The following is a 24636-nucleotide window of genomic DNA, read 5'->3' on the forward strand; positions in this document are numbered from 1 at the left end:
TAGTCAAGACTTGAGGCCAGTGGCTATGGAGCTCAGATCCCCTTCATTAGCCCCTAGGTGAGGAGTTAGGAGGGCCAAGCTGGTTTCTGCAGCTTTCTGGACTACAGTGACCTCTCCTGCACCGGGGAGCTCATTACCAGTCAGGGGCCCTAAGGCGGCCTCTCCGACAGCAGGTAGAGATGAAAGCAATAAGGTGTTGGCTGTTCTGCTGTCCCTGGTCACCCCTGGTTTTATTAAAGTCCAAAGTCTCAAACATTTCTAATGTGGATTAGAAGTCTGGTAAGGTATGTGGAATCTAGGGCTGAAACCCCCTGAGACAGAATGGGGCAGAGAGAGGGTCAGGTGAGGGTGGCCATTTGGGTTGAGCAGGGCTCAGCTTGCCAGAGAAGGAGGGTGGCCACCAGGAGATGCTGACTATCTCTGTTTGCTTTAGCTCCCGTCTCTCTATTTACTCAAAATTAACCTATTTATTTTCCTTTATCAAATAACCCAGTCCTCTGCTGCCTGCTTGTTCAGGGGAACAGTACCTCTTCAATCTACTGAATCAAGAACAGCCAACTTGCCCTCAGGCCTGATAAGGCCAGATCATCTAAAGCAGAAGCCCCAAGACTGGGCTTCAAGGGTCCTCGTCCCATTTCCTCTCTGCCTCCATGTCCCAGTAGGATCCTGGATCTATCCCTTAGGTTGTATGGGCCCACAAATGGAAGGTGGAAGTCACTGTTGGATGCAGGGTCTGGAGTGGGGACTCCACAGTGTACTGCAGACTCAGTACCCACATGTCCCTCAGGTGCCATGGTCCTATAAGGAAGGAAAGCCCTGCAAAAAAGAGTGTCTGTAGGCCCGAGCTCCTGGAAGGAGCCAGCCTTGAGAGCAATTCCTAGAACCCCAGAAGGTTCCATTTACCCTGAAGGTCCACAAACAAACTAACTCAAACTCCCCAGTGGCGACAGGCTGTGAAAGTACAACTTAGCTTCTGTAGGATGGTGGTGGTGGGGACATGGTGACAGTAGCGTATTTACTCCCTCTCAGAGGGGCTGTAGCAGCTTCCAGAATTCTTCTCAGGGCCCTAACTTGATCGTAACACTGATAGAGAAAACTATTCTTGCCAGGGTTCTTTTAGCTAAAATGGAATCGTTCCCTTCCTGCAGGCAAATATGTAGCCACTCTTGTGTGCCGTTGGGTACCTCTGAAGCAAAAGTTAGAGTGAGGGGACTGGGGCTGTGGCTCAGTGGTGGAGTGCTTGCCTAGCGCATGTGAGGCACTGGGTTGGATCCTCAGCACCACATACAAGTAAATAAATAAATGAAGGTATTGTGTCCATCTACAACTGAAAAAAAAAAAAAATACTTAAAAAAAAAAGAGTAAGGCAAGAATCTTGTCCCAAAAGGGCCTCTCATCATTATATGCTGGGGGTGGGGGGCACAGATGCAGGTCAAAGGTGACTTGGTGGTTCCTGTGAGCTCTTTAGGGCAGAAAAGACTGCAGGATGTGGGGGAGATGCTCAATGCAAGCTGGACCCTGAGGCAGGGTCCCTGGGGGTAAACAACCCTGGGTCCCATAGCAGGTATAGATTGTCCAAGCGAAGAGGAGAGAGGCATTCTGGCAAAAGTGACCAAAGATACACCAACCGTGTGGAGCAGAGAGCTGGCAGAGAGGGAGAAGAGAGAATCAGGTGAGGAGGTAAGACAGAGCCCAACTGTTGAGAGCCCCAAGATGAGCCTTGATTCAGAAGCCAAATAAGGGGAGCCACTGAGGGCATATGAACAGTGGCATTGACACAAAAAAGTCTGGCACCAGAGCACTCACTGGCCACGCAACCTTGGGTGAGTCCCTTAACTTCACCAAATATTCATTTTCTCCCTCATGCAATGGGAATAATAAAGACACCTGCCTCATAGGGCTATGCTAAGACTCACAGAAAGAATTTAGCAAAGAACTTTGTAGAGTACCTGGCATGTGTTCAATGGACAGTCCATTACTGGCTTAGCGAGTCTGAAAGGGCTTATGTAACTTTGGTCAGGCTCAAACCTCAGGGAACTTAAAAGGGAAATAAAGGGAGTTGGGCTTCTCTTTGTACCTTGTTTCTCTGTCAGAGATGGACCATTCAGTCAGCTGTACCATCCCTGCCACAGGAGATCTGACCACGTTCCCACAACATTGGGGAATTCTTCTGTGTTTCCCTCCATTAACAAAGAGACTAGGGAGACAGGAGATGCACCTGAGGAATAGGGGGGTACTAGCACTTTCCTTGAACTGGCTACACCCCCCTAAATTACATGAGTTAAGGGCGGGGTGGGGAGTGGGGAGGAATATATACTCTCCACGAAGCACCGTACCTTTGGCATTCAGCAAACATGAATGGATCATCCAACAATAACAAAAAAGAGGGCTGCGTGGTCAAAGGGACATCTCAAGGTTACCTTGAGATGCACCCTAGTGAGCTGTCAGGGGCTCTGCTCATGGTGGAGTGTGAGGAGCGCTCTCCCAAGAGATGGGGCTCAGCTAGCTGGGCAAGACTTTTCAACCTGAGTAAATACAGGATGTAATGGCAACAATCCCTGCCTCCCAGAGCTGCTGTGAACCTCAAAGGTGGAAAAGCATCATAGACAAGCTGCATAGGTGGTGGTCTTGGATCACCGGCTCTGTGGAGGCCAGGGGCATGTGTGCTGGAGCAGGTGACTGGCCCTGCCGGGGTATCCCCACTCTGGCTCCAGTCTGACCCGCCTCCTGGGGAACTGGGGGTAGTCACCTTCTGTCACTATGCCTGGAATTTGACTGGGCGCGAGGATAGGTGGACAAAAGGCAAGTGTGGGGTTAGGGAAGGGTGGGTGCCAGCGCCACCTAGAGGGGAACTTTGGGATCACATGCCCTGGAAGGGGTTGGGTAGGGGGAGTCTTGGCTAATTCTCCAGGCTGGTGGGAACTGCAACAGTCTCCAGTAGAGGGTGATCCTTTGAGAGGGGAATGGACAAAACCACCCAACTGCTCTCCTGCTCAGAAGTCACCTCCTCAGGAAGGCCTTCCCCGGCTAAAATTACAACTGTAACCCCATCCTGGTCATTTCATATCCTCTTCTCTGCCTTACATTTTTTTCCTTGATACTTTTGATTATCTAACTTATTTATTTACTTTTTAAAATTGTCCTTGACCCTAATAAAATTCAAGCTCCACACAGGCAGGGATTTTCTTGTCTCTTTTGTTCTCTCCTGTATTCCCAGCACTCAGATCAAGACCTAAGACATAGCAGGTGCTTAATAAATATTGTTGAATGAATGCATGAATAAGCACAGAGGGCCTCATCTGACATCAGGGCCTTCCCAAACCCTGAGCTCCACTTCTTCAAACCTAGCTCTGGGAGCCCTATGAGAGCAAACATCTCTGTAGCTTGCAGTTCCAAGTCAACTTTACTCCATTTCAGTAAATGGGGAACAGGAAAAGGAAGCAGTCTGTCAGAGTGCTAACTGATACAACAGATGGACGTGCTTGCCGTCGTTCTAGGAAGATATTAAAACTTCTAGGGAGGAAAGTTCTGTTTTCTCAGAAAACTTCCAGGGATCCCCAGCCATGATGATTCTTGGGACAGGAGAAGCAGCGGAGTGTGTGTTCCTTGCTGGGTTTATTTTTGAAGGATGATCACATTTAAGGAAAAAGGTCAGAGCAGATCTAAAGCCTGGGGTCAAGCCCAGGATGGCAAGGGTACATCTCCTTGGGTGGCAGCATGTCCCAACCAGGGTGTCAGTTCCTTTTAAGTCCACACCAAGACTTGAAGTTAGAGAGCTGGGTGTGTTTCCGGAAAGTTGGGGATTGGCAAAGAATGACCGAGCTGAGGAGCAGAGGCAGAAAAGAATTGCAGATCTGCTAGGAGAGGGGCCACCTGATGGCTAGAGCTTGATCCCACCCAGGACATTACCACAACCACTAACCTGGACCCTGGATGGGCATGAAGTCAAGGGGATCAGAGATGGGGAAGGGTGAGCTGGAGAACTGGAATGGACCATCCAGGGCGGCTGCAGTCAAGGGGTGCCCACAAGGCAAGTCAAACCAAAGCAGAATGGGAAGGACTGGGACCAGAATCTGATCAAAAGCCAGAGAGAAGCTGGGCACATGTTGGCACCTGCCTCTCATCCCAGCTAATCAGGAGACTGAGACAGAAGATTAGCAAGTTTGAAGCCAGCCTCAGAAAATTAGGAAGACCCTGCCTCAAAATTTAAAAAGAAGTGAGAAACAATATTGAAGGGGGCAAATTCTATTGAAAGAGCAATATTATTATTTTGTACCCAGTTACTCCTAGCATGGAGGCTAGTCCCTTAGGTCTTGAGCACATGGTCCTGTGAGTCCCAGAGTTTTCTCCTGGGCCCCAGAGTGCCCCATGGCCCCTGCACAGGGAGAAAGCCCATGTGTGCCTCTCACCTGCCTTCTTGTCTGCTTCTTTGCAGGAAAGCGTGGACTTGGGAGAGATCATGTTCTCCCTCTGCTACCTGCCCACAGCCGGCAGGCTAACCCTCACGGTGATCAAATGTCGCAACCTCAAGGCGATGGACATCACAGGCTATTCAGGTATCTCTCTTACTCATGCGGCCTACCATGCAACCTCCCCAAATCCAGACATTAAGATTTGGTTGAGTGTTCAGGAAGAAAGGGCAAGTCCTGTGCTATTCTTAGACTAGGAGCACCAGCTCAGGAGGCAAAGACCTGCATCCAAAGTCCACTTCTGTCCCTTCTTTTCTGTGTAAAGACTGTGGTTTCTGTGTTAGTTTTCCTTCACTGTGACAAAATACCTGAGAAAAATCAACTTAAAGGAGGGAAGATGGGGCTAGGGGTAAATGGTGGGGCGTCTGCCTAACATGTGCAAGATCTTGGATTCAATCCTCAGTATTGAAAAAATTAATACATAAATAAAAGATTTATTTGGGCTCACAGTTCCAGAGGTTTCAATCCATGTCCTCTGGGCCCTGTTGCTTTGGTCTGTGGCAGCATGGGACCTCATGGTGGGAGCACATGGCAGAGGCCTGTTCACCTCATGGAAGCAAAGAGAGAGGAAGAAGAGGGCCAGGGTCTTAATATCCCTTCAAGGGCATGTCCCCAATGACCCAACTTCCCTCCACCAGCCCTTACCTCCTGAAGGTCTCCTCTACCTCCTATTAGTGCTATAGGCTGAGGACCAAGCCAAGAACAAATTGTCCTTTAGGGGCCATTCAAGATCCAAATTATTGCAGTTTCCTAATGTGAAAAGCGAGTTAATCCACGTAAACATTTAGCCTTGTGCCTGACACATCATGAGCACTCAGTAGAGACGAGCTATTACCACCATTCTTTCTCTTAGAGGAAGGAGAGAGAATCCAAAGGAAATATATAGGAGACAATATATAAAGACAATCTTCACAGTTTATATGAGGCCCCAGGACTTCAAGTAGGGTTATGTCAAGTTTGTGCAAATGTTTGCAGGCCCACACAGGCCTAGGGCAGCAGCCCTGTGTACTGAGTCAAAGGAGCAAATCCACTGAAAAGCAAAGCGCATTTTTATCTGAGCTTTTCCTGCAGGGCTCCCAGCCTGAGCCTCAACACCAAGGGAGCTGAGCTCCAGCAGAATAGAAATACCGTGCCATGCCAGCAACGCAGGAGAGGCTTGTTTGGAACAACTGCAGAGACCTGCAGGCTGGACATGGCTTGATCCTCCATGATTCCACAAGTGTAGAATTAATTCTACAAGTGGTCCTCGAAGGTATTTGCACTTGGAGATAACGAAGAAGCAGCTTGAGGCCTGGGAACCTCCTTCTCCATCAGCTCGAATTGCCCCCAGGAGTAAGAGAGATAAAGCCTCCCAAACAACAGCTCAAGCTCAATGGCTTGTAGAATGTTCTGGACATTTAGGACAGCAAATGGGGGGAACGTCTCAATTTATTTCCCTAGACCCTCACCAAGAGGCCCTTGTAATGATTCCAATTACCAGTGTAAAACCACTCAGGAGACAACTCTGAACTTGGCTGGGAATGTATGGAAAAGTTTTCCTTTGTATTCGTTAATTACTTATTCTCTAGAAGACTCCTAGGTATAACCACACTTGCCGTACAGGGGAGAAGGTCCTGCTGAAAATACCTGGGGCAAAGAGCAACCTGGTGAAGGTGGAAGATGATGAGGTATCAGGCCTAGGAAACTGTGGTTTTAGGAAAGAGTGGTCAGGAAATATTAATTCAGTATAACCTGCATTTATTTACTGCACTTCCTCTTCCATCTCTCATACTGGCAATTGAGCCCAGTTGCTTTCTACCACTGAGCTGCATCCCCAGCCCTTTTTATTTTTTATTTTGAAACAGGGTCTCTCTAAGTTGCTGAGACTGGCCTCCGATTTATGATCTTCTTGCCTCAGCCTCCCCATGTACCTGGGATTAGGGGCATGTGCCACTGGCACCCAGTTTATTTACTGCACCTTTGAACCTCTGGGAGCCTCTGCTTCAGCCTCCAATTATTTCTGTGGTACCCTTCACCAGGCCAAAAGCCCCCCAAGGAGACCCCATTCCCCAACCTCCTCTATCTACCAAAGCTGCTGACACACATCAGGACACAGTGAAGAGCTTAGGGAACCTTTGCTGACATGCGGAAAATTCTCAGGCAGCAGTAAGTCAGCTTCCCTCAAAATACAGCCAATGTCGATTTTATTTTAATACCAAAATAAGTGTGTGCTGGGGGCAGAAATTCACTAAGGACTCTCGGGGCTCCTGAGGGAAATAGGATTTTGCTGTCCTGGTCCTCACACTATCTTCTCTGGTATAATTAAAGTCATGTGAGAGGCGGGGGGGGGGGGGCTCATAGTAAAGCCATAGGTAATCACAAAGACTGTTCCGGATCAGAGGGTTTGGGGCGAGAGGTATTTTTATGCCAAGTTCTAACATCCCTCTCACAATTATCCCTCTTCTCTACTGGGTTTTGAAATCTGGTATTAAATCTCAGATGGATTCTGAAAAGGTAGGGGTCCTCTTTGCATCAGAGATGTCTATTTTGTTCACCAATGTAAGTAAGTTTGTGGAACATAAGAAACATTCATTAAATACAGATTAGCGAATGAACGAGCGAACGTATTTGTGTGTATTATGAGGACCTTGGCCCCAAGGGTGGCACAGGGCATGTGTGGGTGCCAGGGGCCTCTCAGACTAGATTTCCTGTTTTCAAGGATGAGTTTGACGTTGCCTTCAGCCGAGACTGGTTTGATGTTGGACTGATCTGGGGAGTGAATGGAGTTTATTAATTGCCTGTTCCAGACATACATGGCATTGACCTCTAAAACCAAGGATCTGTTTTTCTTGATCTAAAAGCCCTGAATCAATTCTCTAAACCCTTCTGTTAGAACCATAGCAATTAAAATTGTACAAAATAATGATAAGGACCAGCATGCTGAAAACGGATGGGGAAAAGAGTCAACCCTCTCATCTGTGCCACATCTGGTCTGCGCTGCTTAGAATCTAGGGGTCAAAAATGTGAGAGCTTTGAAATCAGACCTGGCTTCAATTCTGAAGCAATTTCCTTCCTCCCCCTAAGCCTCACTTTTCCTATTGATGAAGTGGAGATTTGATGATAAATATTTCATAGGGTTGATATGAAGTTTAAAGGAACCTGATATGTATACAACTCTTAGCAGAGTGCCCAGCACATTCCAAATGCTGGATTCTGGTGGCTTCTGTGACAATGAGGTTGAAATGCACTGCTGATCTTTGAGCCCCCTCAATCCGCTGCAGAGAGGAACAGGCCTCACATATCACCAGAGGCCAGCATTCCACTAGACACCATAAACTTTTGTCTGGGAGAATCCTAGGGAACAGTCATCTCTGCTTAGCCTTGTGAGAGTGTTGGTTCCTGCGAGGAAATATGTTCACTGAATTATAAATTGGATATGCCTTGTAGGGATGAGCAGAGTTGGGGAGGGGTGCTGAGGCATTGGCCCAGCAGCCTATGGGACAAGTGGCTCTGCCTATATTTTTCCAAGCCTCGTGACATGAACATTTGCTCTTGAGTGGGAGTATATGAAATCAGGTACAACAGAGAAAGGGGAAACACTTGGGCAAACTCATGCCTGAAGACACTTTCTAAAGCTATGGGCTTCCTTAAGACATTGAGTGTCAAAGACAGGTCTTGGGGCCTGCTCTTCTCACCTGTCTGCTAGGACCTGAGCAGTGTCCTGGGGCATGTCCATGGAGAATGAAGCCCGTGAGCCAGCATGCTGTCTCCTGTGGGTTCATTCCTCTCCTCCCTGTTTACTGAAAATCCCTCTGAGAGGGGGCCCTTGCAAATGTGTATCAGAGACAGCAGGTTGATTGAATTCCTCATGGTCTCCCGAGTTCCTCCATAAACTTAAGTGTCCCTGTGGTTAAGGCACAGCTGCCACTGTCACATTGGTTAGTCAGCAGCTTATTTACATGTCTACAGAATAACATTAAGGCTTAGAGTTTCTGGTCGGGTGCTGCAGTTTCTCTAGTTTCCACCATGGGTATGCACCTCATCTTCTCCTGAATGAAGCCAGGGAGCCTGAGGGCCAAGTGGGTCTTGGCTGCCCAGGAGATGGAACCGTGCATCTCTGAATCGCAGAACCAGGGAGCGGCTGCCTTGACTAGCACCTCCTGACAGATTCACATGAGCCCTGGCTTCTGGGCATAAAGGTGTCTTGGCACATCAGCATCTCAACAGCTATTATTACCTGTGAGTCACCCTCTTGTTTCTTGAGCCGTCCAACATAAATACTAATTATGACGGTGACCAAGACACCTGTGCTATGAGATACAATAGGTGTCACTTCATTTGGATGAGAAGAAAATTTCAGGGTAGAGTGATGACCATGAAATACCTATTCAGAAAACTAACAAAGAGACAGGATCAGGAGGCACATGGAGTTTAATAAAAAAGACATCTCTTTGCAGGATGGAGAGCATCCAAGATCCCACTGAGAAATGAAATGTCAACCAGCTGCCCTGAGTCTCAGGAGACCACCTCACTCCCTCCCCTGGCCAAAGCTCCCTCCTCCTCCACTGTTCAGAAGTTGGCAGGAAATGGCTTCTAGGGAAGCAGAAAGCAGGGCCACTTCCTCCTTCTTGATGCCAAATGGCAATGAGATTATTGGGACACTGGGACCCAAAATCAAGTTGTCAGGTGGGGAGGACGTGAACGGCATTGCGATTGTCGCTGTTCATTGCACTCTGACATGTGGCTCTTTCTTGGCCATCTTTGAGTTCTATTTTTACCCTCTTTATCCTTTGGTTAATGATGTTGGCAAAGAGAAGAGAGAGAGAGACACACACACACACACACCACTCCATAGACTCCATATAGGTGAAAGAAACAGTGCTTTTGTCAGCTTCAACAGCCTTTTGAGCCAGCCAGCCATTGTGGGACTGAGATTCAGGGCTAGGAACTGCACACCCCTGGGCAAGTGTCCTGTCTGAATTGGGGCTGGCTTCCCTATTAGTGAAAGCCCATTAGGCAGTCTCCCACGAATACCGAGGTAGCTAAAGATTCTGTTTATTAAGCACAGAGCCTCCTCGGAGACAGGTGTGCTACATAAATACAAGGTGGTTTAATTATTTCAACAACCTACCGATACCATCTGAGAAGCAGCAGCAGGTCTAGGGCTTCAGTGCCTCTGCTGCAAATGATGTTTGAGGACATCTGTTGAACACATTCCCTTCCCTTTGCACTGCCCCCATTGGCACAGATCCCTACGTCAAAGTGTCCCTGCTTTGTGATGGGCGGAGGCTGAAGAAGAAGAAAACAACCATAAAGAAGAACACTCTCAATCCTGTCTACAATGAGGCCATCATCTTTGACATTCCCCCAGAAAACATGGATCAAGTCAGCCTGCTCATCTCAGTGATGGATTACGATCGGTAGGTTCCAGTCCCAGAGGGACACGATCCCCTGCCCCTCTTCCCGCCCCCCAACTCCAATGCAGCATAGGGCTCCTTGACCTTGACCTGTGGTTCAGATCTCAGACGCCCATTGGCATTGGCTTCAACTCTGGCTCCACCTAAGAAGGGCATAGGAGTTTGAGAAAGAGTGCAGACTCCCCCTTAGCAAAAGTCTCCAGCCTCCTCTCCCAGCTGCTCTGTTTCCATTGATGAGGCAACTTTACCAGTCAGCGTCCCCTGAATTCACCATTCTTACTGGTCCACCTGGCACCAAGTCCTACCTACCATGTGTCCTTTAGAATACCTTTCTGTCCTCTCCACATCTGTGACTGCTACCACTCTCACTCTAGGATAGCTATTGAACCTCCATTCCTCGCTTCCCTGATCCAGCAAACAGACCAAGGACACACCTTCCTGGACACTTTCTTCCTGGTCCTGCCCTTTTCAAGATCCATCAATGGCTCCTGTTGTCCATAATCTTGACCCAGCAGATCCATCCCACCTGACCTCCCCTTCCTTGAATTTATTTCTTCTCTACTGTTTCTCCTGCTTTCCCATCAAGACTGGCTCAAAAGCACTTTCCAACTACTCCAGCCCCCATGACCCCTTCTGTCCAAATGTTACTTTAGCTGGAGGCAGAAACCATACAATAAACCCTCTATCCTGGGTTTTTAGCTCAAGTTCTCAGGCATACTAGGTGCTTCATGAATAGACTTGAGTGATGATTCACGTTCTTCCTGAGTGAATAAATCACACCCCACCCCTGGGGACATGGAGAAACGATGCTCAGAGCAGGTTGATTTATTTCCAAGATGTCTCCAGAGAGGCTGTAGTATGCTGGTTAAGTCAAATAAAGGAAGAGACAAACTCTCCCAGTTTCCAGAGTCTGGCCACCTGCAACTGTGTCCTGAGATTCCAAACGAGTTTATAACCTTTTGTTCATCTCTCCATGTCCAACCCTCACCTGAGGAGGCCAGGCAAAGTCTCCCAGACGCTGACATCCCGAGGCCCCCCCAGGCATCCGTTTCAGAATTTGATGCACTGGGCAGAGTCGCACCTGGAGGGACTTTCCTTTCTGACAGCATGTCTTATACCCAATGTTGGGACCTATGCTTCTCCCTCAGAGTGGGTCACAATGAGATCATAGGAGTCTGTCGTGTGGGGATCAATGCTGAAGGTCTGGGCAGGGACCACTGGAACGAGATGCTGGCATACCCACGGAAGCCCATCGCACACTGGCACTCCTTGGTGGAAGTAAAGAAATCCTTCAAAGAGGTGGGTGAGGTCACCTGGTCCCTGGCATGTTTGTTGCATGGCAGTGTGGGCTGGAGAATGGCAGTTGGCTGCTGCGCCTCCCTCAGCCTTTGGTGGGAAGGGGGCATGGGGGCCACATGCTTCTCACCCAGTGTATAACACATAGATGGGGAAAGAATGCGGAGGCTGCCTGGCAAACAGCCCTGATGTCAGCCGTTTGAAAGCAACAGTGAGTTCTTAATGGAAAATAAAAACTTTGAAGAAGACTTCCCAGCAGGCCACTGTGCCAGGCCTAAAAAGCCTTCACCAAGCTGGTGGGCCAAGTGAGTCCTTTAGGAGAGAGCCCCGAGGGGGTGAGATCAGAACTTGGCAAGAAGTTCTACCTCTGTGGGAACAGTGAGTTCCCTGGGGCTCAAGCCCAGCAGTCACTTGGCAGTTTTCACAGACTGGCTGGAGGTGTGGCCATAGAGCAGATTCCTCCTCTCGAGAAGGTTGGTTCTCACCATTGTGGGGGGCAGGAGTGTGGCCTCAAGGTGTCACACTTTCTGGCTGAAGCTGGGTTCCATCAAAGCCGTGGACTGGGCGTCCTGAGACTTGGGCTTCCATCTTGGCCCCTCCTGACTTGCTGTACAATCTGTAGCCTGCCACTCTGTCTCAGCTACCAAGAAAATGTCCCTTTGAGTAATGCCCCATCTCTATCCACCAGACCCCACCAACTTAAGATCCTTTGATCTATCACTCTGATGACCTGCTTTTTTCCCAATTGGCTTGGGATATGGGGGTGACCAGGCAAATCTGGAAGCTCATTTTTTAATATCGTATACTCCAGTATATCCAAGAAAGCTGGGCGTTTATTCTCTCATCTTAACAGGCTTCAACCCTACTAAGTCCAGAGAGCTGGATAAAATTGGAAAACTTTAAAGCTTTATCCCTTCCATCCTATGATCCCTCAATTTAAAAGCAAACTCACCTGAAAAACAGTTACCCCCCTCCCACTACTCTGATATAGAAAAGGTAGGTGTGGAAAAACCCGGGGGGGACCTGCCGGCTTCCTTTCCTTCTCAGGGTGGGCAAATCATTTCCACCTGCTTTACAGCAGTAGGAAGTATGCCAGGAGAGACTGGGAGCTGAGGGAACTGGGCACAAGGAAACTCGTGGGAGATGGTGGCTTCCCAGGAGCCAGGCCCATTGACTTACCTCTCCAGGGAGCCTGTGCTTTGTGAAGCTCCTGACCTATGGCCTGTAAGGCAGCATCAAGGACTCAGGCATAGATCCAAGTTCCTGTCAGTTGAGGCCTTGGGTTTCTGTCTCAGGGTTGTCTTGATTTTCCCACAGCTGTGGAGCATTAATGCGGCCAGACCCTCTGTCTGCAGCTACCCTAAGGTAGCCCTCCCCTCTCTTCCAGGAGGGCCTCCCTGCAGTGGGGGCAAGGTACCCACCACCAGCCACAGGGGGCGCTATTGGGCAGAACCCTAGGCAACCTGATGACAATCTAGGCCCTCACTAAAGGCAGTGTGGATTCAACCCAGGAAGTGGCCATGATAACCTGCCCCCACATCTTGTGGAAATATTTAGGAATAGAATAAGCGTACTAAACTGTTTAGAGTGGCTTAGGGGCAGGGCATGGAATGCAGCCAAGATACCTCTGGAGCAGACCCCTTGCAGCTAACCCCCTTCCCCATCTTTGCTTTTTAGGGAAACGTTGACCCTAAGCGACCACTGGGCCCAGGAGCCCACGTGTTGCACTTGACTGCCTTTCTCACCTCCACTCTGTGTTTACCATAATCCATCAGGCTTACCAGGCTGGGTCTACCCTTGGCAAAGGAAATAACTGGTCAGAGCAGCAGCCGGAGCAGGGGTGTAGGGTACCACCAAGGTGCCAGAACTGGGCCCCCGAATGACAATGAGTACAACCTAATTAAGTCAAATAATTGAATCCAAATTCTGTTTCTTTGAGAACTCTGACTCACTAGTCCAGACTACAAAAGAAAGAAAGATAATGTAGAATCAAGCCCCTGAAAGTGAATATTTGATGAGACAGTAAGAGGCAAGTAACAGTATATGGAAAACGAAAAGAGAATAAATTGATTCAGATCCTTTGGGTTTACTTTTTTTTCTTGACCTCACACACTGTGTGCCCGAGACTGCCCCTCCCACCCCTGCTATCCTACCATTTTCTGCTCAGCTGATCATTTCTCTGTATAAAGAAGCAAAAAATGACATTCATCTCGGCAACTTAGGATAGCAATAGTATGTATTTGTATAGAATTTTCACTGACACTTCTAGCACCCACGGTTTTAAGTATCTTTGTAAAAATGCATCTAAACCCCACCAGGCTGGTATTAAGTGAACCTCTGGGGTTCACGTGAAGCTTTGAGCTTGAACACCCATCTTCTCAGTCACCTTGAGAGCTCCCACTCTGCCTTCATTTTGGTTCTGTTCTGGCCATTGAGCAAGAGCCTTGTTCCTGAAACTTAGATCTCCTATTTGTATAATCCATAAAGAAATCTTCTCCAGCTCCCGGGAAGATAAATGGCATCGTATCGGTAAGCACTCCATATTTATCTTGCACCTTTCTCAGCAGAGCCTCAAGTGTTGTGATCATTTCTTTTTTTTATTAATGAGAACAGAGGACACCATACTTACGTGCTGGTTTGGTGCTTAAAATAATGTTGAGGGGAAACAAATTAACTGAAAAGGTATTTTTCCCTGCTGGGATCTCTCATGAATAAAAATTCATTAAGCTACAATGAGCGCCCTTCCCCAGCTGCAGCGCCAGCCCCTTCCCTCCCACCACACACAGGGCCTGGTTGACCAGTGACTTTCTCCAAGGTGCTTTATCAGGAAGGCCAACTTCAGATCATCTGCCAGAGATTTTAGATCTCTGCTGGAATGTGATCCTTTTCAGAACAAAAGACCCTCCCCCTGGAACAATAAGTTCCCGCCTGGAGGGGACAGGTTCTGTGCTATTTCAGAGCCATCTCCATAAGCCTGGGAATCATTCACCTTTCCATTGTCCATGAACCTCATCTCCTCCCTTTGTTGATCTTCATGGGCAAAATCAGGGACTAGCAGGAGAGCCAGTGTTCCTTCTTCATTTGTTCTGGATAAACAATTATGCTCTGTGTGACTATTCTTTGGGCTGTTATATAAGGGTAAAAAGGTATTCTGTGGAGCCATTTCGTGTTTTCTCCTCTGACCTGGCCTATCAATCAGATTGTTTAAGTAGCAGGCTCACCCAGGGGAGAAGCCAGTAATTACAATGTACCTTTCACTGACATTAAAGGTTGGAACAGGAAAAAAGAAAAAAAAAATCCAGCTCCTAAAATGAAGGTCTGCTAAATGAAAGCATTAGTGATCGTCTTCTGTCACTTTCTGGTTAAGAAACACTTGAGTCAGAAGTCACAGTGGGCTCAACAACCAGGCATTTATTTATTTAAAATATTTCACCAGGGAAACCCTCGGTTGTGATTTCATTCACGTGGATGCTGCAAAGCAGAGAGACTACCACCTGGAGTTAGGAGTAAGTACCTGGTGTGGACCCAAGGAGGTTAGGTTTCTTATTACATTTTGTGTCTCCTTCCCCTAGTATGGCCACGTGCTAAGACAGAGGCAGGATGAAGGGGAAAGAGCACCCAGTTGGGAGTGAGGAGACCTGGTTTCAGGTCCTCGATCTGCCCTAACTGACTACCTCTTGACACCACCTGTGCCTTTGTTCTCTTATTTGCAAGAACAAAAGGGTTAGACTGGAAGATCCTAAGCCTGTGTCCATTCTGACGTGCTGAGATTGCTCAGGTCTAGGTCATATAATGGTGGCCGTCGATACCTGATTGCCCAGTGCTTGGTTAGTTGTAAAGACCTTCAGGTTGGCCTATAAAGGGAGCACTAAGGAACCCATGCAGAATTGGGCCCAGAGAAGAACAATGCAGACTGTCCCTAGGTCTGGGGTCGTGGAGGTAGTGCCTTAGGTCTGGTCTCCCCTCAGCTTTGTGACTTTCCCACTTAGTCTTCCTGGTGTGGCTCAGCTCTGCCTAGAAACAGCCATGTTGAGTAGGGAACTATATCCTCCTCCAGTCACCTCCAGAGGTCCCCAAATGCACGGTTATAACCTCTACTCAGCCCTGTCACTCCACCTTGGAGACCCCCTAAGCTCATGAGAAGAAGGAGGTTCAAGGCTGCCCTTGGGGTTCAGAAGACCATCTTGACCCCTTACTAAAATCCCTCACTCGAGCCGGGTCTCATAGGCATTAAGAGAGTATTCCGTCTCCTAAGCCCACGAAAGGGCGAGTGAGCAGGGGACACTGACTCACTCTGAAGTTCCGCCACCCCCAGACAGGTCAAGAATATTCATGGGGTCCGGTCCTTGCCTGGGAAACACTGCTACGGCTATGACTGGCTTTTCCATCTGAAGCCCTCAGCCCTCCTTCACTCCATTACACCTCATTGCATCACCCACTTCCACAGAGGGGTAGAGCCAGGCTGAGAGGAGGCCATCTGGGAGTCAGGGAGCTGGGGAGGAGAAAGGGTTTGGAGGGGCCCAAAGGGGAAAGGGTCCCCTGTCCTCATACCTCCTACTGCTTCACAAGCCCGGTATGAATGCTTGTAGGATACATGAAGGCCAAAGAAGAGAGCCCAAGACCAAAGCAATATCAGGCTTTTTTTCTTTTTTCCTTTTGCTGTACTAACAGCTCCCAGACAAATTGCTAATAATTCATGATCGTGGGTTCTTGGCAGTAATGCCACACTCTGCAGACTGCCTCTTTCGCTGCTAACATAATCTGATTTTCAGTGTGAAAAATGGCTGAAGCACTCAGAAATGGTCCAGTGGTAGCACCTTATTAACACACACACACACACACACACACACACACACTCTACATTGTGAAGAGAGCCGAAGTTACTTATGCAGTAGTCTTTTTTCTTTTTCTTTTCTTTTCTTTTCTTTTTTTTTAAATCAAGTATTCCAAACTAGAAGCTATAAGCTGTTTTCCTTATGTTTTTGCATGGCTGACAGCAAAATTCAAGAAAGCTTACTGAAAAGCTGGGGAAGGTGAATTCAGTGCATGGGCCAGTTAAGTTTTGGAAGTTACAACGTTAATTCCCTTGGCGATCAGTAACTGGCGCTTTTTCTCCTCCCCACAGTGGCAGGGCAGAGCTGCCAGCTTCGACAGCGAGAGCTCATGCCCGTCTCCAAAACCACCTCCGACGCCATGAGCCACGAGGCCGAGCCACACCAATGGGACTCAGCAACGTTCTTTTCACACTTGTTCAGCCGTCTAAATGCAGTGTTGTGCAACCGCGGTGCGCAGTGGCCGTCTGCCGCTCCAGAGTCTTAACTGCTCCTGTGTAGGTCAAGGCCGAGACACTTGTCGTGTGGTCAGATCTGTCTTAGTCTTTTCTGTCTCCCAGGTGATGTTTTTGTGGTTTTCACTTTGTATGGGTCTGCTGTCAAGAAAAGAAGAAAACAAAAAACAAAACAAAACAAAAATCAATAAGGGGAGGGAAAAAAAAGGTTGGAGAGCCCAGAAGTTAGTTCTGTAAAATGAAATGTAAAATAGTAGTGGTCTTTGCAGGAGAGGTAGATTGAGTTTTTTAAGATTTTTGTGTCTCCCCCAACCTCTGCCACCTTGGAGAAGGAGGCAGTGGTGTGGAGCTATGGCTACCTTTTCAGTGCCCTGCAGGGACGGTGCCAATCAATTCAAGAGTAAGTGTTACTCTTTGAAGTTCTTCGCTGGTGTGACTTAAACCAAGTTGCGGACTCCTGATCCCATGTTGAAATTACAGGACCTCTGCGGTGTTTGTGAACTTCTGCTGATGTGCAGGGGCTTCTCGCTTGCCTTTCTTATTGGCTTTCCTCCTGAACTGAAACCATCTTGATTCCTCACTTTCTTTAGGAATGATTCTGCTAAAAACTAACCATGCCATATGTCTTCTGATGCATCACAGTTAATGATCACATTTGTTTGAAAACAGGATCTTTGTTCTCGAAAATAACCTTGGTTGTAAAGAAAGACAGGCGCATATGTTCCAGAATGATTTCTGCATTATACATAGCTTTGTAGTTTTATGAAGTGTCAAGCAGCTGTTTTTCAATGCCTCAAGAGATCAAAAGAAAACCTAGATAGAATATTCTTTTCTGGATGGGAAGTTTCAAAGTCCAAGTCACAGCTCGAGTCCCTCTTTCTGGGAAGAGGAGCTTCTTGATTGAAATCCAGTCAGCCTGAGCCTATTTCAACCCCCATGGACTCTGGGACAGTACTCATCTTAAATTTAGTTCTATAAATCACTAAGAATTCGGTGTTTGTTTTTGTGATAGTGAGGGGTCTGTTTTTGTTTTTTCCTTTAGATCTCTACCTTAGGCCAAATTCAGTTTAAAGAAAAAAAAAATGTTTGAACTAATCTGTATTGTAACGACACATTCCTGTTATGTTAGTAGTGGCCTTTACACCAACCCCTATAACTAGGCTGATTTGCTCAATCTCTGTCTGTATGATCCTGGGAAGCACACAGAGGAGGGTTTCCACTTCACGTTGTGACTACACAGTTCCAACTTCCAGAGCTGCGAGAATGTCCCACACATTCAAGAAGCAAGTCAGGAAACAACCCCCATCTTCCAACCATGGAAGGTTAAGAACGTCAAAACTATTCACACACTTTGTGTCTTATTCTTATATATGTCACATGCCACAAGAGGAGCAACTTAAGAAAGTAACCCTCATTTTAAGCCAAGTTACCAGGTTTCTCTGCCAATATAACTTTAGCTAATGTCTGCTAGCCCTAAAAGTGACCAGATGGGCTAACAGGATATCATGGCAAAAGAAATTTCCAACCTAGAAAAGTAAATGCAGATGAATCTAAACTCTACTCTGTGTCGAGCTTTAGGCCAAGGACTAATGTGCAAGGTCTTCCTAGTCAGGTAGTCCTGCATTTGAAGTGAGAAAAAAAAAATCATGACCAGACTCCTAGCAGGTGACAAACTTCATTGTGTTTCTTGACTCTAGACTGACCCCATCAAGATGGCCACCTTAATCATTGAGCAGATGCAGCAGGTCTTGCAACTATGAAGGGGACAGTTGAGTTCCCTGGGTTAACAAGGAGCCCAGAAATAGTGTGAGAGGCTCCTCCCAGAATTGAGCTCAAAATGCATGTCCAGCTGCCATCTATAAACCCTTAAGCAGGAGAGGATGGCCCATTCTAACCTTCTGGAGGAGGGAGTGTGATCAGTGTGAATTGTGGGATTGCATTTTTCATCTGAGAGATTTATATCCAAGTAGCTTTCTCCCGCAAGGAAACATTCCAACAGTTTCAGATCATTTCCTGAAAAGATTATGGCCAATCCCACAGCTCCCCAACCAACAACTACTACTATGGCTCCAGCAGGCTAGGTAAATTCCTACAGGCATGGGAACCCACCCAGGAAGGCTCCTGGACCCCCCCACCACACACACATACACACACACACACACACACACACACACACACCCCAGCGCCATCAGGAGAGGCCAGTCCTCGACCTGATGCATGAATGAGACCTAAAGAGCTGCCAGCTTCATCATCTAGCCCAGTATCTCTCCCTTGCAGATGAGAGTAAATTGAAATACAAGTTTCAGAATACGCTGAAATTCAAAGTGATTCATTTGTCCTCTGCTTCCTCTGGCATGAGAATCCTCCTGGGTGGTAGTTGTGGGCTTTGCTGAAGTTGTGATAACCAGGGCCATTTGCACACAGATGTTGATTTAAAAAACACAAAGTTCCCTTCTCCTTTATTTAGCAGTGTTTCTGGGCTGTCCCCTCCCCCTCTGCGCTTACCCAAGATGTTAATTAATTGTATCATCATTTAAAAAATTATGTTGTTAATTACTGCTTTGTGTCTTCCCACCCCTGTCACAGCCTGGAGTTTTTATTCAATTAAATCTCTGTCTCTTGCCCATTTCTCTTGTCATTTTGTGTTCCTGAGGTTGGGCAGGCAGCCCACGCACAGGATACTGACAAGCTTTTAGTTTTAATGTTCATTTCACATAGATAACCACTTCCCTTCAATTAGGGGGACACAGAAGGGCTTGTTGGTTTCTTACTCTGCCCCAGGAGTAGCTGTGCACCCCACCAGACTGGAACCCACCTGTGCTTTGTCAGGCTTGCGGCTCATAGAGCATTTGGGACACAGGCTCTGCTGTTCCTTCAGCTGTTCAGCAATACAAGCAGCCCCTCCAGATGCCGAATCCTCTCCAGGGAAGTGGGTCACATTGGTATCTGGAAAGTACAATGCTTTCCCCCACCAGGAGAAGAATCCTGCTAACTCTTGTAAAACACAACTTGGCAAAGCCATGGGAAAATACTATTCCAGACTCGAAAATTTAAAAAGAACATCCCAACTTAATAGAATAGCCTCTCTGCTCCCCCCACCCCCCAGCTTTTAATTAATTTAGAAGGCGGCCTGTAGAGAGGAGAGTGGAAGGTACATCCATTTCTGCACATCTGCATCTAAATTACTGGTGCTCTACAGGGAGCTGAACTGCTGAGAGAAGCACTCTGCTGCCTAAGGAGGCCACTCCCTCCATGCTAGTGCCTTCCATCAGGTCAGCCAGCAGGATTCAGTGATGAGCTCTTCATATCTACAGCTAATACCCAGCAGGGTAAAAGTGTCTGTCAGTATGGGCTGGGTTGTGCTACAATAACAACCTTCAGATCTCAGTGACAGAAAACAGAAAAAGGCTTATTTCTCTTGCTATGTGCCCACCATAGGTCAGTAAGGGGAACCCTGCTTGTGGTATTTATTCAGGGGACTCAGGATGACCAAGGAGCCAACATCTCAAACATTGCTATGGTCTCATTCATGCTTCAGTTGCCATGCTGGAGGGAAAAGAACAGTAAAGATCTCATATGGCCTAAGTGCTCTGGTTAAAAAAAAATAATAATAACATGTGTTGCTTTTCTTCACAACCCACTGACCTCCCTTCACCTCCGACCTCCCAGAACATAAGGGGTTGGAGTGCCCAGGGGAAGAAGACTGGAAATACTTAGTGAGCAACCCTCGGGAAGACTACAGTGAACTTAACAGACCTGTGGAGGATGACAGCTACTAACAGCTGATTCCATAAAACCAAGAAAAGGAAACTCTATTCATTGTTGCAGGAAACTTGCCTACAAAAAGCTTTCAGTCTAGTAAAATCGCCATAAGTGACAATAGTTCAAGGTAGAAAGTAGAAGTACAATAGGGGAGGGGGAAAAAGAAAGTTAAAGATACCAAGAAAGCCTATCACAGCTTGCAGAATGAGCAAAGGCTTCCAGAAAGAAGTGGCATCTGATCTAAGTCTCTAAGAATGAGTAGGGCCAGGCATGGTGGTGCACACCTGGAATACCAGTGGCTTGGGAGGCCAAGGCAGGAGGATCAGAGGTTCAAAGCCAATATCAGCAACTTAGCGAGGGCCTAAGCAACTTAGCAAGACCCTGTCTCTAAACAAAATATAAAAAGGGCTGGGGATGTGGCTCAGTGGTTAAGTGCCCCTGGGTACCAAAAAGAAGAAGAAGAAGAAGAAGAGGAGGAGGAGGAGGAGGAGGAGGAGGAGGAGGAGGAGGAGGAGGAGAGAAAGAAAAGAATGAGTGGGATTTGGAGATATGGAACTTGGGGAGGGGAGAGGCATAGTCCAGGCTGGGGGTCCAAACAAGTGAAGACCCAGAACAGAGGAGTTCCTAGGGCTGCCAAGCACCCTGGATCCAGGGGAGACCGTGAATCCCATTCTCCAGCTGAAGTAACACCTTACTTGCCCTGGCCAGCCAGGCAGAAAGCAGGACTTGCACCTGAGGTTCTCCTGTCCCCTGTCCTGAGCTCCACACCACCATTCTAGCCCTGGCCCCAGCCTAGTACCCTAACCACCTCTCCTGGGAACTTGCCCCATTTCCCCCTTCCCTTTGCTGACTTGGTGCCTGCTCCCCAAAGGGCCCATCCCCTGGAAACACCAGACTTGCCCCATCTTGAGAATAAGCCACTTCCTGCTTAACCCCCTCCCCTCCCTGGGCTACTGCTCAACCAGAAGCCACTGAGTACCTTCTGATTTATGCTTTGCCCTTCTCCCCTCCAGGCTGAGACCTGTGTAGAGTCTGAGTCCCCAAGCAAGGGAAAAGGATGAGCCTCTCCCTGGCTTCCCTCTGGCTAGTTCACAGCAGCAAGCCCACAAGGGCAGAGGGGGCTCAGAGAGCAGTGGGCGGCTACAGAAGCCCACTCAGGAGGGGTGGAAGCCTGAGGCAGGGCAGGCACTACACTAGGGAACAAAATGTAGGGGTCGCCGAGGGGAAATGCAATCGGCCACAGTTGAGCTGAGCTGGGAGACAGAGACAGGGAAGGAGGATTCCTAAGTGTTGTTTTTACACTTGGAAGCCAGGTGCTCTGTGTCTTCCCGAGAAACCAGCAATAGCAGAACAAGGAAAATCGATGAGTCCAGTTTGGTCCAAACTGAGTTTGAGATGCTGGAGGGATGTCTAGCCAGACAGCTGCAGTTCATGATGCGGCTTGGCAGAGAGGTCAGAGGGTAATTTGCAGAATGCTTACACACCAAAATGAGACGTGAAGACAGAAGGCGGATGCTGCTCCCGTGAGTACCTGCACGCAAGGGAAGCCTCAAAAAAGAGGCTCTTCAGGAGCCATCAACATTTAGAGGTCAAGGAAGAAGAAAGTAAAAAAAAAAAAAAAAAAAAGAAGAAGAAGAAAGTGACATGAATAACAATGGAGAGGTACCCAAGCCAAGTTGATCAATGAAAACTCGGATGAACAAAAACAGATCAATCGAGGGTGTTATAAAATGATTCTTCATAATAAACTCATCCAAGTGGCTTAAATATAATCCTATTCACAAAAGTCCATTTTCACTCACGTTTATTAACACTTCCCCCACCCCGTCCTCTCAGCTCAGCCTTTGCCTTTTCAAATAAACATAACAAGATTTGCCAATTTAATCAGTTTTAAGTATAGCGTTCAGCCGCACTCAGTATATTTACGTGGTTGTGCGACTGTCACCATCCATTCATAAAGAACTTTTTTTCATCTTCAACAAGACCTCTCTCTTCCTCCCTCCCCAGCCCCTGGTAGCCACCATTCTACTCCCTGTCTCTATGAATTTGACAATATGAGTTACACTTCACTGAGTGGAATCATTGGATATTGTTTTGCAGCTGGCTTCTTTCACTTTAAATGCCTTTAAGATGTATTCATCTTGTAGCATGTGTTAGAATTCCCCTCATTTTTAAGGCTGAGTAATATTCCATTGCATGCTGGGTGCAGTGGCGCATGCCTGTAATCCCAGTGACTCAGGAGGCCGAGGTAGGAGGATGGCAAGCTCAAAGCCAACCTCAGCAACTTAGCAAGGCCCTAAGCAACTTAGCAAGACTCTCCCTCCAATTTTTAAAAATAATAAAAAGGACTGAGGAGGTGTCTCAGTGGTTAAGTGCCCCTGGGTTCAATCCCCAGTACCAAAAAAAAACAAACAAAAAAAAAACCCACCACTACCAACAATAACAAAAAGTTTCATTGTATGTATACATCACATTTGGTTTATTCATTTGCCTGCCAGTGAACACTCATGTTACTTCCACATTTGGGTCTTGTGAATAATGCTGCTATGAACATTAGTGTACAGATATCTGTTTGAGTTCTTGCTTTCAATTCTTTGAGGTATAAATCCAGAAGTGGAAACGCTGGGTCATAAAATTCTATGGTTACCCTTTTGAGGAACCACCATCCTGTTTTCCATAGCAGATGCACCATTTTACATTCCCATCAGCAGTGCAGAGTTTGGATTTTTCCACATCTTCCCCACATTTGGTTTTTTTGATAGTAGCCATCCTGATGGGTATGAAGTGGGGTCTCATTGTGGTTTGGTTTGCATTTTCCTAATAATTAGTGATGTTGAGCATCTTTTCCTGTGCTAATCGGCCATTTGTTCTTCTTCTTTGGAGAAATATCTGTCCAAACCCTTGGCCCATTTTGAATTGGGTTATCTATTGTGTTGTTGAGTTGTAGGGGTTCTCTATACAATTTGGATATTAACATCTCATCAGTTACATGATTTGCAGAATTGCTTCCTGTTCTGGGGTTGTTTTTTAATCCTGTCAGTCATGCCCCTTGGATTACAAATCTTTCTATTATTTATTCTGTTCTTTCATTTATTTATCTATTTATTTATTTTGCAATATTGAGGATTGAACCCAGATCTACCACTGAACTACATACCCAACCCTTTTAAATTTTTTATTTTGAGACAGGGTCTCTCGAAGTTGCAGAGATTGGCCTCAAATTTGTGATCCTCCTGCTTCAGCCTCTCAAATAATTGGATTACATGCAGGTGCAACCGTACCTGGCAAGGTTTTTATTTTGATGAAATCCAGTTTGTCTGTTTTTTTTTTCTTTTATTGCTTGTGCCTTCAATTTCATATCCAAGAAATCATTGCCAAATCCAGTGTCATGAAGCTTTTCCCCAGTGTTTTCTTCAACAAGTTTTATAGTTCTAGTTCTTTATGGATAGCTGTTTGATCCATTTTGAGTTATTTTTTTAATATGCTACAAGGTAAACGTTCAACTTCATTCCCTTCATTTGAATATCCAGTTTTCCCCGCATCATTTGTTGAAAAGACTGTCCTTTTCCCATTTAATGGTCTTGGTATTCTTGAAAATCATTTAACTATTTATACAGTGGTGTATTTCAGAACTGTCAATTCTATTTCATTAGTCCATATGTCTGTCTTTATGCAGCCAACATCTATTTTTATTATCAAAGCTTTGTGTTAAGCTTTGAAATCAGGAAGTGTGAGTCTCCATCTTTATTCTTTTCCAAAATAATTTTGAGGGCTGGGGTATAGGTAAATGGTACAATGTTTGCATAGCACAGACGAGGCCCTGGGTTCAATCCCTGACATTAGCCAAAAAAAAAAAAAAAAGTTGTTTTGGCTCTTTAGGTTACCTTGGAATTACACGTGAATTTTAGGATAAATTTTTCTATTTCTTTAAAAAACATCATTGGGTTTTTGATAGAGATTGCAATGAATCTGGATCACTTTGGGTAGTATTGTCAATCACCCCACATGGTACCATGGGCTTACATTCTGTCTGCAAATTTGACCCTAGTGAGGATCCCACATGTTGTCATCCTTACTGTAGGACCAAGCATGGTTATGGATGTCAAACCTAACTAACCATTTCTTTAACATCAAACATTTAACTCTTGCCAATATCCTGTGGAAATCATCTCCCACAACTGCAAATGTGCTGGCCCAGTTCCCAATCTGCCAATAAAACTCTGCAGCCCAATTTCTCTCTCCCACCCCACCTCAGCCCCAGAATCTAAGAACTGCAGCTGGACTTAATTTCCTCAGACCTTGGCGTTCCTGCAGGCTAGCCAGCTCCCTGTCTTCTGGCATCTCTTTCCCTACGGTACCAGAGCTGTGACTCTCATCATGGCAGAAGGGTGTGGCAGAGGACAACTGTCCACCTCATGGCAACCAG

The 24636-nt window shown here is 46.8% G+C and overlaps 1 protein-coding gene across 3 annotated transcripts in view; it reads left to right on the forward strand.

Moving 5' to 3' along the window:
• The window catches only part of Syt6 (synaptotagmin 6), a 61280-nt gene extending 42212 nt beyond the window's left edge, over nucleotides 1–19068 (forward strand). For 2 of the 3 annotated variants that reach the window (XM_046458278.2, XM_058583599.1), the window contains exons 4-7: nucleotides 4436–4556; nucleotides 9697–9868; nucleotides 11014–11164; nucleotides 16287–19068. In XM_046458278.2, coding sequence (XP_046314234.1) covers nucleotides 4436–4556; nucleotides 9697–9868; nucleotides 11014–11164; nucleotides 16287–16358 — 516 coding nt within the window. In that variant the 3' untranslated portion in view covers nucleotides 16359–19068. Of the gene's footprint in view, nucleotides 1–4435; nucleotides 4557–9696; nucleotides 9869–11013; nucleotides 11165–14597; nucleotides 14668–16286 lie in introns of all 3 variants that reach the window. The other variant, XR_009228082.1, reaches the window with a different exon arrangement.
• Nucleotides 19069–24636: the final 5568 nt, after the last annotated feature.

Source organism: Marmota monax, unplaced genomic scaffold, assembly GCF_021218885.2.
Source record: "Marmota monax isolate L192 unplaced genomic scaffold, Marmota_monax_Labrador192_F-V1.1 WCK01_AAM20220418_F8-fsc00087, whole genome shotgun sequence".
NCBI classification, from domain to species: Eukaryota; Metazoa; Chordata; class Mammalia; order Rodentia; family Sciuridae; genus Marmota; species Marmota monax.